This window comes from Eretmochelys imbricata, chromosome 1 (genome assembly GCF_965152235.1).
Source record: "Eretmochelys imbricata isolate rEreImb1 chromosome 1, rEreImb1.hap1, whole genome shotgun sequence".
Classification (NCBI taxonomy): domain Eukaryota; kingdom Metazoa; phylum Chordata; order Testudines; family Cheloniidae; genus Eretmochelys; species Eretmochelys imbricata.
In genome coordinates, this window is record NC_135572.1 from 194006851 (window position 1) to 194020993 (window position 14143).

General features: G+C 40.0%; 1 protein-coding gene across 1 annotated transcript in view; it reads left to right on the forward strand.

Annotated features, from left to right (window-relative positions):
* Positions 1-14143, forward strand: part of MORC1 (MORC family CW-type zinc finger 1) — a 94964-nt gene that overhangs the window by 11255 nt on the left and 69566 nt on the right. Inside the window, exons 5-9 of the mRNA XM_077817282.1 lie at positions 2169-2259; positions 3349-3457; positions 6487-6646; positions 7569-7674; positions 10593-10718. Of these exons, the coding sequence (XP_077673408.1) occupies positions 2169-2259; positions 3349-3457; positions 6487-6646; positions 7569-7674; positions 10593-10718 (592 nt within the window). The remainder of the gene's footprint in view (positions 1-2168; positions 2260-3348; positions 3458-6486; positions 6647-7568; positions 7675-10592; positions 10719-14143) is intronic.

A 14143-nucleotide genomic window follows, 5' to 3' on the forward strand; every position in this document is an offset into this window, starting at 1 on the left:
AGTGCGAATATCACAGCTGGAAGAATAGAAATGATAAAGGAAGCAGCAGAGATGAGTGTGTACATGATTTATTTTACCTAATTATAAATCTTTATCTGAGTGGTGCCATATTGCTTATAAGAAGAGGATCAGTAGATGTTCACCTCAGTATACAATGGATTTTTCGTGTGTGGTCCCAAATAGACAATTTCCCTAGAACTCTAACAAAAGATCTTTATGATAGCCCTTACATTGGTTTAAGGAGTGCTGGGTGTAATTCTGTATGTTTTGCCATCATATTTTTGCAAAAGTCATGGGGGCATTGTAATGCTATAGTACTATGCAACACCGTGGTACTACCAGCTCAAGACTTTTCAGATAAAATAGCATGGTACCATTGTAAAATAACATTGTTCGAACATTGCCATTGGTGGAGTCCTTAGTAGTTTAAAACCTGGTTTCTAGTGTGTTGCTCCTGCTTCTTTTAAGAGTGAATTTATTTTCCTTTAAGTATCTAAACAGCCTTCTATTGACCAAGCTATTTTAGATCATTGATATTATGGCAGTTTCATGCTGCTCCCAAGTAGATAATGGAGAGTCTTGATCTTGCAGCTTAGGTTGATACATGCTGTAAAGAAAGTGTTCCCAGAATGACTATGTCAGATGTTCTTGGAATTCATCCTTGTTAGTTAATTCTTTGAAAGGCATTTGGCATGCCAACTTTCACTGCAAATGGAGAGAGCTATTCAATATCTACTGCAGCTATCAACTGGTGGATTTCCTTCTTATGCAGAAAAAAACTGTGCAGAAAGCATCTGCAAATGGGGAGGTAATATTTTGTGGCACAGGAATGTGGATCACAACCTAGCTACTCTTTCAGTAACTTGGCCAGAGATCTTATCATTTTGGGCAAGTCACATAACTTCTGGTGCTTCAGTTTCCTTATTAAAATGAGCACAGTGCTTACCTCATGTGCTGAGGATCAACTCATGCTTGGTTTTTAAAATGCTTAGCTCATCCAATCAAATGAGCTACAAATACAAAATAATATTTAAGATTGTGATGGGGCAAGGCCAGATGGCTATAGAAAAGTAGTGGGAGATAGATATATTAGCTCCAGGCTAAACAAATCCCCGGTACCAGGATAAGTGAAATGGCAGCTGCTCCAGGTCAATTAAGACACCTGGTGCCAATTAAGAACTTTCCAGAAGGCAGGGAGAATGCTAGGTTGATTGGGACACCTGAAGCCAATCAGGATCTGGCTGAAACTAGTTAAAAGCCTCCCAGTTAGTCAGGTGGGTGTGCCTGTCAGGAGCTGTGGGAGGAAGTTGAGCTGTTGGAGAGGCTGAGTAGTACACACCATATCAGGCACAAGGAAGGAGGCCCTGAGGTAAGAGTGAAGTGGAGCTTGAGGAAGTGAGGGCTGCTGTGGGGGAAGTAGCCCAGGGAATTGCACATGTCATGTTTCTAAAAGGTCAGCTACCATAGCTGATACTATTAGGGTCCCTGGGCTGGAGCCTGGAGTAGAGGGTGGACCCGGGTTCCCCCCCACCACCACCACTTTTATCCCCTGATTAATCACTGAGACTGGGAGACAACAGAGACTGTGCAAGGAAGGATAACTTCTCCTCACCTCCCTCCCTGGCTTATGATGGAAATGGCTCAGTAGACTGTGATCCTTGTCTCTAGAGAGAGAAGGGTTACGTGGAGGGTCACGGTGAGTCTCTGAGGCTAGTGAAATCCTCCAGGAAACATGGGACCCATGGAGGCAATGACAGAGCTTTGTCACAATATTTATTATTTAATTGTGGCATGTACAATTCCAAGACCTACTGTCATTCTTGAGTTAAGAAGGGAAGGAGTATTAAGATTTGCTATACATGATCAGACCATTGGTCCACTGAATCTGGTATGCTACTTTTTTGTCAGCAGTGATATCCAATTACAGCATTTGTTTGGCTACCTCTGTACTGAGTCAGACAAGCATGGAAACAACTTGTCTGATTTATATCTTGCTCCACAGCTAATAACCCACATCATAAGGTCTCAACAAATCTTGTGCTTTAGCACAAAACAAGTGAATTCTCATTTTAAAATCTATGCAGGTTTTTTAAGTTTTCAAGTCCTGATGTTTTCTAATGAGTGTCCTATTTGCATATTTTAACAATAACAATAAAATTCTATTGCAGAGGAAGCTACTGATCTGATTTATTTTGGAAGGTCTTCTAAGCGGACATCTCTCTCAAGAATGATTGGACACTATGGCAATGGACTTAAATCGTAAGGGTATTTTCTAAATCCTAGTGTCTTGATTGTCTCTGCCTCAGTATTTTTTTTAAAGTATGATCCTTAACTCAAAAACTAAATGGAACAATGGACTATAATCCTAAACAAATCAACGTTCTATTTGGTCATCTAACACATCTCAATATTTAATTCAGTATTGTTCTTAGTAGCGCATACTGAAGCTCCTGATGGTTCTAGTTGTCCAGTTATTTCTAATGTATATTTCAAATGTGAATATATTCACCATATTTCCCTCTGCTTTCTCTTTTCCTATGAAGGGAGGGAGAGTTTTAGGAGGAATTCCATCCATTTTTAGGCCAGATTCTTGCTAGTGCAAGGAGGCAAAAGTGGTACCTCCTGGTGCTAGCCTGGCCTTGCGTGTCCTAGGGAGGAATCAGTCTTCTGACGGAGGGCAGATGATAGACTGCCACCTCTTCGTTCCATTGGGCAAAGGCAGCAGTAGTTGTTGCTGAAGGATCCCCACCAAAATAAACTACCTGGGGGATATTCTGGATAAGCACTTCCACCTGCTACTCTGGCACTGAAGCCCAGTTTTGGTGTAGCTGGCTGACAGAAAGACCTTAGCAGAAAGCAGCTGGTGGAGACCTGCCACCACATCTAGGATTGCTTAAACCTTGGTATGAATTTTTCTCTCTCTGTACAGCTGCTTTGATGGAACATTAAGCAGTGCTGTGGATCCTTTAAAATATGTTGTTCGCTGGTCCATGGCTCTTCATAGCTGTGTGACTCTATGTATGTGTTTTGCAACCAACAGCCTAAAACCACAGTTTTCTGTTAGTTTTGTGCACACTTTCAACATGACATGTGGTTACCTCATTTTGGCTGAGGAGGGTTTGATGAGGAACGGAGTCCCTTAAGGTTTAGGCTCTCCCTCTTCCCAAGAGCTGCTTTTTCCTTTGTTCCAAACTCCCTTTGCCAGGAGTAGAAATTTAATTTGAACATGCTAGAACAGGGCCATCAGGCCAATTAATGAAATGTTCTGTCTGTATTACTTAAAGTAAATTAACATCCTGACAACAAGCTATTTGAGAGTAATTGACATCTTCTGTATCTTTACTATAGTGGATCTATGCGAATAGGGAAAGACTTCATACTATTCACAAAGAAAGAAGATACAATGACATGTGTTATCTTCTCTCAAACATTCTGTGAGGCAGAAGGCCTTAATGAGGTGTGTATGTGTGTGTGTGTATATATATATATTTTTTTTTTTTGCTTTGTTTGTAAATAGTTTCAAATAGACCCTAGGCAAGACTTTGAAGTGCTTAGGTCCCATTGAAATTCAATGGAATTTAGCCTCCTAAAGTGGGTGGTACTTTCTAAAGCATCTTCTGCAGTTGCTGCAAATGTTATATATTGTGCTGTAAAGAATTGCTTATTAAAAATAAATTTCTCATTTTTCATTAGAAATATTGTTTATGAAATACAGAGATGGCTGTTAATGTAGGGAAAAAGTTGTCCAAGTCTGCTTCGTTTTGGGTTTTTGTTTTAGTGTGGGGTTTTTTTTGTTTTTTGTTTTTTTTTTTTATAGAAAAGGTGAAGCAGAGCTTTAAGCTCTGCTGACATCTGAAGGATAAGTATAGATCAAAACTGGTACAGTACTTCAATCTGTTGGTTTCACCTTAATCACAGTCAACAAATTATATTCTTTGGACCCTTCTGTGAGATCTTGTGTCAGATGGTGACCTGGTAGGGCCTAGGAGAATCTTCTCTCTTTAGCAACTCCTTTCTGTCTCTCAAAATGGACTAGGTGGGATTTGGAAGGATCCATGTGTAGCCTTCCTTCCTGGAGTGTGAGTGACCAACTGCTTGTACAGCAAAGCGACTTTAAAGGAAAAACTACTAATTAGAGTGACTAAGAAGGAGGTATGATGTTGCAGTCCAATGGTTCAGTCTTGGTTGGTTTGTGGGGCAAGGAACAAGGGAAGAGCCAGGGGTAGGACTGAAATGAGAATAAGAAAAAGGAGGGATCAGTCAAAGAAAAGAACGAGAAATGGAAAATGCAGCAAGAACTATCTACATGGTATCATAGTAGGACATCTGCTTGTAAAACAGCACCTGGAGACCATAAAGGCTACGGCTATGCTACAAGCTATGGGTGTGATTTCCCTGATAGCTTGTGCGTGTGTGCGCGTGTGCTGGCTTGTGAGTATTCATGGCAGTGAAGCCATAATAGCATGGGTAGTGGCAGCCGGGGCATGGCTGAGTACAAACCTGCCCGAAACAGGGGAGTATGTACTCATCACGGCCTAGCTCTGGTGCTGCCACCCGTGCTACCGCAGCTACACTGCTATTTATACTCACGCTAACTCTCCTCAACCTAGCACGAGTGTGTGTACGCGAACAGGGGAATCAGACCCCTGGCTTGTAGTGTAGACAAAGCCTAATGCCATGTATACACTTGGGGCACTTACTGGTGGTGTATACTATACCAGCAAAACACCACTCATGGGGACAAAGCTGTGTTTTCTACTGGTATAGTGAAACCATCACCATCTCATGAGAGAAACAGCCTTTGCTGGTAAAAGCGCAGCTTTTCCAGTATAAGTGCATCTATACTATGGGCTTCTTTTGGCATAATCATGACTCTCGGGGATCACATCTCTTTGCACCCTCAATAACAAAGCTATGCTGGCAGAGGAGTGTAGTGTACACATGGCCCAAGAACTCATCTGAATGACCAAATACAGAACTGGACACTTTCACTTGAACACTCAGTTTTAGAATTTAATAGAGATGGATGTGACACCAGAAAAAAGTGAGACACAGATGACAGAATTTATTGGCAAGGCAGTCATCCTAATAGTTTCTGCTCTGTTTTAAAAATGTAACCCATCTTCTCTTGACTTTCGTCATGACTGACAAATTACCCTTCTTGCCCTTAAGTTGGACTTCACCACGGAGCTTATGAGAATGGGGAAATAATAAATGGGCCACTCTTTTCCTGTCCTCACCCCCCCCCCCAAAAAACAAAACAAAACGGAAAGAACAGGTTTATACTTTATTAGAACTCTGCTCTCTTGCGCCCCAGGGAATTTTGGTGTCCCTAGCTAGCTGAGAATGGCTCCCTTTGTGTTTAAAATGAAACGTTCAACTGAAAATGTTTGAAGTTCAAAAATCTGCAAAAGGAGATTTTTAATATCCCCATGGGTCTGGCACAACTATCATGTAAACCCTCAACAGTCCCACTCTATACTGACACACACTCGTACTGTATAGGAAGATGAAGAGCTACTGTAAATATGACCGTGGATAGCAGTGAGGTGGCTCTATATGTGTAATTTTGCCTTATTAGCATTTGTAATAGCAACTACCTGCTAAGGTGATGAACACTAAACAAAACTTAAGGTAAAAGATATGTGAATGTTTGAGATTGTGGTGTATGCTAATCTTTGTACTTCAAGTATGGTATAGTTTCTCATAATAGAAATGGGCTATTCTTGACTAGAGGGAAATAATTGGATTTTCCACTGACTGTTTATTTAGTCAACTTTTTTTTTTGGCCTTATAAGGCAACTTCATTGTTGCATGTGTTCTAGATCTATCTTTAGATATTTGGTAATGGGGCCTGAGTACGGTAATGGGGTACTGAGTCTGAGTACTCCACGGTCATTAACGTTCTTATCCATTCCACACCCTGCAAGGTAGGGTACTATAATAGCTGCATCTGATGCACAGAGACTTGGTTTACTGCCCAAGGTCACACATGAAGTCTGTGGAAGAGAAGAGAACTGAACCCAGTTTTCCAGAATCTATACTGTCCTTCATCTCCAGGTTCTATGACTGATTTCCATAAATCGTTTGCCTAGGCATTGATGTTTGCCTCTAAAATAATCCCTATTGCCAGGGCCTGCAAATATTTACTCTGCAGAAATTGTTGGCATATGATACATTGTGGGATTGTAAATCCCAGGTCTGGGAAATGAAGAATCAAGCCTAAATTTTCATCAGATTTCCTCTGTGGTTTTGGTTTTTTGTAGCAAAGATTGATTTAAATTAGTAGCTTTCTGTAGCTTAGCTGTGTAAACCTGTTTATCTTAAAAATAACTTTAGGATTATAATTTCTCCACAAAATAATTAAAAATAAAAGGACAGCAACAATCAAAAATTTCACCTTGGTCTTTGAATATTTAATATGTAATTGTTCCTGAACTATTTTTTTCATAATGTGATTTTTTTTTTTGTTTTGTTTTTTAACAGATGATAGTCCCAATAACTTCATGGTCAAGAAGTACTAGAAAACCTGTCATGGGTGATCTTGAGAAATTCACTATACAGACGTCTATCATCTTTAAATACTCCCCTTTTAAGAGTGAAACTGAATTGCTGCAGCAGTTTGATGCGATCTATGGAACAAGTGGTGAGCTTTACCAAACAATGCAATTTTAATGTAACCAATTATTTAAAATACAGTGGTACTGAAGTATCATTAGAGAAGCAATGTGTTTTTAACTCTTATGGAGAAGGTCAATTACTGAAATTCTTATTTGGTCAGACCTTTTTAATAAGAAGAAAATAAAAGGATTGGGGTATTTACCTTACACCCTGGCTGCTATTATAAAGAGAATAAAATGTCTGTTCTACGTGAATATCAAAATTGAAATGTTTATATGGGGGGGAAAAAAAAATCTAGTAAGAATTCTGAAATTCTCCATGCACTTTGGTCCAGACTACTTAGATTTCCTCTCCGCTAGTTCTTCTTATTTTACTGGCCTCTTCTCTGTCTTTTCACACAGTGTAATGCTTAATGCAAGAGCCTTGTCCTCTGTATCACCTTCCATCTGGAAGAGCCTCTCTCTCCATTTCCTTTCATAGTTCCTAAAAACTCGTCTGTTTTCTCCTTCAGTCTTATCTCTGAATTCTCCCTCTCTCTTATATCACTCTGGCTGTATGACTCTTTAGGCCTTGTCTAGATGGAGAGTTAGTGTGTAACTGGGGTGAAAGTCTATGGTGCACTGAAGGGTCATGTGGAGCCTGCCAGTATGCCTTAAAATTCCCTAGTGCGCTTTGACCTTCTGCAGTTTGAAACTTTTATATCCCAACTTGCTGTGCACTAACTGTATCTAGACAAGCCCTCAGTGTCCATAAACTCTGTTTGTATCAGGCACTATACAATAAGTTGTACATACATATTTCCATATTTGTTTTAAACAGGCCACAAAAATTGCAGCCCTAGTTCGGATACGGTATATATTATTTAGACAGGCTGGACTGACAAGATTAAAAAGTACAGAGGCACCTGAAAAGGATCTTTTAAAATATGTATATTTTTCTGTCCCCAGGCACTTTCATTGTTATTTACAACTTAAAGCTTATGCTCAGTGGAGAGCCAGAGCTAGATATTAGAACTGACAGTGTGGATATTCTGATTGCTGGTCTTCTTGATAAGTGAGTGGCATAATTACATTACTGGAGCAAAGGTTTGGATGAATATCTGTAATCAATAGTACATGGTTACATACACCAGTAAAAGTATTTTATTGGGGAACTGTCAATTGATTAGGAACTGAAAAACAGCATGGATATGTTGTCATTCAGAAATGAGAGCAGGGTGTCAAGGAAAAGTAATGCAGAAATGCCTTTCTTTGACTGGCGGATGCAGGGGTTGGGGGGAGGTAACATAGGATCAAAAGGCAAATATGGCATAGTTGCCCAGTTGTGCAAATAAGCTTTTTCACTCTCTAATAAAACTGAGTAAACAATGCAGATGTGAATGTTTATATGTTGTACAATTTCTCTGCTCCCTGTGCTGTCTGTAACAAATGAACTGTATGTTCTGCTACCTCAGATGTCCCATTGTGATCAGTATTGAGGGATTGCCAGCCAATATTAGGGGCAAGTAAGAAAATGGGTGCAATTCTTTAAATGAGAGCTATAATGTACCCATTGGACTTAGATGACACTTGATTTAGTACATCATCTTTCCATAGCATCCTGGGTAGTGGGCCCTCAGATAGGTGGCCACAGTTTATTTCTGAAGGGGACTCACTAACACAACAGGGCTCTGTTACTCCTCACATCCCTTGTCATTTTAAGAAAGGGATGATAAAACTTTCTGGTTCCTCTCTTTCTTCCCTTCCCCATGCTCCCCCACCCCCTTCACTTTCCACCTGGCCTATGGCAACCCCTCCAAAGAGATTCTTAGAAAATACCAGTGTAAAAACTTCATAGTAATGGGATTCTGTTGTAAAGAAGCCTAAGCAAGTTAAAAGCCCACCTCCCATTGAATTTTCATTGGGTCCTGTGTGCCTAATTCCCTCTTGCTTCTTTGAAAATCCAAGGCTATAGGACTTGGGTTTCTGAATAACAGCTGTCCACAGATCTCAAAGCGAAGATTATGCAAACCACTGTAATAATTTCTAATACACTAGAGACAAAATTGATAATTCAGATAACTGTAACTTAGATATTTGATCTTAAAATGCAGCTAGTTAAATTCTGTCTACTTATGACACAATTTTCATCTTCTCTGAAGCTGCTTGCTGCAGCACATTTTAAATTAATTTAAAATTATTAATGCAATAATTCCAAGACTTGAGGTTTATTTTTTAATTTAGAGATCTAAGAAGAGTTCACAGAACTAAATCTTGACTATAAGGTAGTTATTCACAATTGAAATTAGACCTTTTCTGTACTTATGTCTCAAGTACAATGGAAATTGTTCTGGGAGACATCCTATGTATTGTATACATGGTGAAGTAGTAGTAAAGATAATTGAGTGCACATTTTAATTAAAACGACCAATTTAATGTAATATGTATTTTTTAGAAGGGACAGTAAAGAGAAGGGACAATAGCAAGAAAATTAGATAAGAGAGGGAGAAATAATAGGCTGAGGAAGAGAGAAAGGGGATCTGGAGGGAAAGGAAATATGTGGAAAACTAAACGGGTTAGGAACAGAGGTTGTGAAAAAAGAGTCTCAAGGAAAATGTTTGAGTTGGTGCCATTATCTGAGCACTTTCATAATGCTACTGTGGATAACCCTGAGTTCTGTACCAGTAACAAAATAGATGAATGATGGCTGCCTAAGCATGTTTGCTCAAGCACCCTATGCTGTGTGAAGGAAGCAGACAGAACTTGGTTGCAAGCAGTAGAGAGCATAAGGTGACCAGATGTCCTGATTTTGTAAGGACAGTCCCGATTTTTGGGTCTTTTTCTCACATAGGCACCTATTACCCCCCACCTCCTGTCCCGATTTTTGACACTTGCTATCTGGTCAGCCTAAGAGAGCACAAAGTGCAGGGCTGATGAACCAACAGGATCTATGGCCTAGAGTAGAACTTTCTGTAAGTGGGGAAGGATAACCAAAAATATCAGCGGTACTTGTCACTGTTGAGAGGTGGAGGCTGTCTGGTCTGTGCAGGGCATGCTTATGGTCTTATAACATCTTCTTTTGGCTGAAATATGGCATTGCCTCAATCACATTAGTACTTTAAACAAATAATATGTTTCTCTCTACTAGAGAAATCACCAGAACAAGTCATCCTTCCCTAGTCCCTGGGTTGCTTCACTAATGATGTCTTCCCCACCCCGCTCCCACTTGGGCCTTGCAACTTCCCCTCCCCTTTGGTAAGACAGGGAGCTTGTCTTCTGACTGGCCTCTTCCCAGAGCCTCCTGGGTATAGAGCTCAAAGATATTGGCTGGAAAGTCTCTTGTTCATTCTATAGTTCGGGGTGGCTGGGGGCCTAGAGAGCCCACTAGGGTGAGAGTGCTCCAGAGTCTTCAGCCAGGAAAGGAAGGAGAGCTAAAGAGGCAATCAGGGTTGGAACGACAGGGCTATCCAGCAAGGCTCTCTGCTATCCAGCCCAGCTCGTCAGATTGAACTCCAGTCTCACACTTTCATATCTCTTCCTCATCTGTAAAGCACCATAGACGTTTGTGGCATAATACTGTGGGAAAACTAGATTCCCAGGGTTGAGTAAGTTAACTTCTTGCATGGTAATGTCTGCAGCCTGAAGCTGTGCGGCATTAAATCCCACTGTTAGTGAGATTTTCATACTATAGGTCAACAGCATCCCATTATAAAACTAATTTCTAGCCAAATCAAGAACTGTACTGTAGTTTTTAGTGCCATCAGCTGAAGCCCAGTGCACAAATTGCAGTTCATTTGCAAGGTTCTTACAAACTTACTCTGGAGAAAACCTTCCAAAGTCTTTTAATACCTACAGAGAGCACTGCAGAAATCCAGCGCATTTTAGTTTAATGAGTCTGGGGGTGGGCATGTTGTCTTAGGTTATTATGCATCTAATTTTTCCGTGTAGTAGAGTTCACGCTTTGTGGTCTTGCTTACATATTGGATATTTCAGCCTTCCAGAGCGATGGTCACTCAGAGCCTATACAGCTGTATTGTATTTTGACCCGCATATGAGGATATTCATTCAAGCTGAGAAAGTAGAAACTAAGCGCCTGCCTTACTGCTTTTACAGACCCAGGTGAGTAAGCTTTCATTGCTGTTACACTCTTCAATATTTTAATTTTCAAACCAGTGCACTTGAAAGCCTAAGTAGCCTTTTTGTCATGGTGGGAAATTGATTTTGATGGCAATGTGACTTATAATTTAAGCAAAGTTCAAATTGCATTGGCAGGCAGGTCTGCTAAAGTGTAATCATCTGTGACAAATGCTTGGCAGTTACCATGACCCAGGGCAAAGAACATGCTACATAAGATAATCAACTAAAGAGGGATTTTTGTTTTCACTTGGATGCATCCAAGGTGCTTCTGTTCTTGTACGAAAGATGCAGTATAAGAGTATAGGTCACTTATGTGGTTTATTTTTAATGACCCCCTAATCCTGTTAGTTTATAGTTTGTATGGGGTTGCTCCTAAAGTAAATCTTACTGAGCCCAGGTAGTGCACTGATCATATTCCCATTGTAGTTAGGGACCCAACTCCTTCTGAAAGGGGAAAAATGGCTTTCATTGTGGGTATAGCTGTGTGGTTGGTTAGCTGGTGTGTAGTGTGCAACAGAGATACTAATATAAAAAACTAGCAGAAGCATAACAGTGTAGTTGGGGGCTTACATACTGGAGTCCTGTTTAAAACAAGCTTGTATTTTAATATCTAACATAAGATTTTTTTTGTACCAGGTGCGTAGGGTTTCCAAGCACTTTAAAGATTAGTATACACAAATCTGGGGGTTCTCTAGTATCCCACGGTGTGATTTCTAAAGTGCACTAATGTGTTGCACATTAATTGGTCCATGGGGTCTCTGTTGGTGATCTTTAAAGTAGTACTGTTTGAAACAGTACTGTATTAAAGGCTCATGAGGGAGCCTTTGGTGTGTACCAGCAGAGTCTACGTGGACCAATTAATGTGCAAAATGTTAGTGTGCTTTAGAAATCCTACCCCCTAGAGTGTATTCCTCTACCGAAGCACTTCGTCTTCTTCCTGCAACTACCATGGTGGGCTGAGACAAGGAAAACTTATAGCTGAAAGCACAGTCCGATAGTTTCACCGAATTTAAACTAAGAGGCAAATGTTGTGAACAGGAAGACAGATTAGAGGCATATTCTAGAACTTGGAACTAAAATATGTAGGTTAATACTTGGTGCCCAATAGAATTTTTACAAAAGAGCTCAGTGTTGATCTAACTTTGTTCCTATTGAAGTATGAAATTTTCTTAAAAGAGAACAGAGTTTGGCCAACATGGAGTGATTTTTTTTTTTTTAAAAATCCCACTCTACATATTGTTGTCAACTACCCTAGGATAATCAATTTATTTACTAATAAATTGATCACTTCAGTGGGAGTCATCATGTATTCTATTTTGCATCACACAACTGGATTTTATGAAAGTTGCATCTGTTTTCAAACTTGCATATCACTTTTAGAACATATTGTATATCATGCTATGTAAATACATACATGTAACTTACATATAGCAATCCAAACTCGAGAGCACCACGTATCTCCTGGATAAGTTAAATGGACTTCTGACCACTGATCAAAAGGAAAATGCCAAATCAGTGACTCTAGCTTCTACAATTTATACTTCTCAAATTACAGATCATAAACTCTTGGCTTTTCTCCATTGACTATAGCTGACTTAAAGATTCCTTAATGCCCTAGCTCTTCCTCAGTCGAAGATCACTCTAGCTTTACCCATCTCTGTTTTATCACCATGTTGGGCCTGCCATAGGGCTTTTCTGGAGCAGCTGACCTTTCTTAACCTTGTTGAGGGACTTGGATTTATGGCAATTGTTCTCGGTTCCAAAGCCACTAGCTCTTATCCAAATACTGAGAACAGCTCCTTCTAATTGTGAACTTTATTTTTTTGCTTAATAGCTTAACAATAGAGGAGAGATGGAGCCTGCACTGCAGAGAGTGCAAGTCTAGGGTAGAAACAGTTCAGTCACACAATACAATCAAATGAATTACATCTCCAAATAGCTGGGAATGTGTTTGTAAAAAAAAAAAATTAAACTGGGTTAGATACTGTATATGTTGGTGGATCACAGAGTTTCATGGAAAAGCAGCAAATGGAAGGATTTGAATGAGGCACAATTGAAAGGGGAGAGTGCAATGGGCATCTTGTAAAAGTATTTGGTAAGTTAGAGAAGGATACCAAAGGGGTGCGAAGATGAGTCGCTTGGGATGAATGTAGACCAAAGTATTAATAGGGAATAGTAAGAAACAAGCTGGCATATAACGCAGTGGAATCATTCACTTTCTATCCTAAACAGTTATGTAGTGTTGCTGTTTGGTCTTTCATAATTGCCACATTACGTCTGAGAGGTGGCTGCCTGTTAAGTTGTGTGTCAAATAATCCTTTTGTGTAGTTTATCAGGTTAAATTGGAAAATACTCTGGGTTAAAAGTGAATATAGCGTTGTAAAGTCACGAATCCATGGGCCTGGATGTAACTTGTAGCAGCAGATACCCCAGTGTAGATAAGCAAACTATTGTTCTATAACTTGCCCCCCCTCCCCCCTCCCCCCCCAACATTAGTGCTCAAGGGGGAGAGACTGCTTGTCAGAATCCTGCTGGCATATCTCAGTGTATGCCACTTTCTGACGGAAGCTTAGCATAACTTCAATGTTCATGTTCTTGCAGTAGTGTAATAGCCCTCCTTTCAAGCTAAGTGTTAATCAATTTTGCAGCACCAAAAATATCATTCCTTCTGAAAATAACTGCTGTGAATATCCCAGTAATTGTAGAAGTGTGCTCTCTAGGTGAAATATTCACTCTTTCAATCACTTTCAGTGTCTGTTTCTATTTTAATGTCCTGTGTATTTTGCGCGTTCAATTTGCGTGACCCTCTTTGTCTGATCACTTTTGAATATTGAGCCTGTTATCCTGGTTCTCAGTTATTTTAATGGAGTGTTTTGAGACTTTGTTCTATATTAAGTACAAAGTGTCAGTTTCCTTTAACATATTGTATCTGGTTTTGCTCACTTTTCCAGTGAAATGAGAATCCTATCATATTTTAACAATTTGTTCCAAACTGAGAACTTGATGCTAGAATGTAATGAGTTCTTCGGGATTCCTTATTATAAAGCCATCTTTCAACAAGGAGCCCCTCCCCAAAACTACAAAATTAGTCTCTGCCACCAGCTTCCCCTCTCCCTTCCCAAAATCATTTTTGCTTCCTCAGTTTCTGACTGGTTTTAAGTAGAAGTCAAGGAAAGCTGCTTGGGTAATTCCAGAAAATGCTGGCTCTGTAGTCCATATATTGGTCCTATATCCTTTCTCAATAATGGAGATGGAGAGGGAGCAAGCATATCACTCACATTGGCCAGCTTGGAGTGGTACAAATGGAGCCTTAGTCCAGTCTGGAAGCTATGGAGGCCTTGCCTTAGTCCTCTGCTGCTAATTCCTTGTTGCTTTATACTGAGTGCTCAACTTAGAGAGAACAAAAA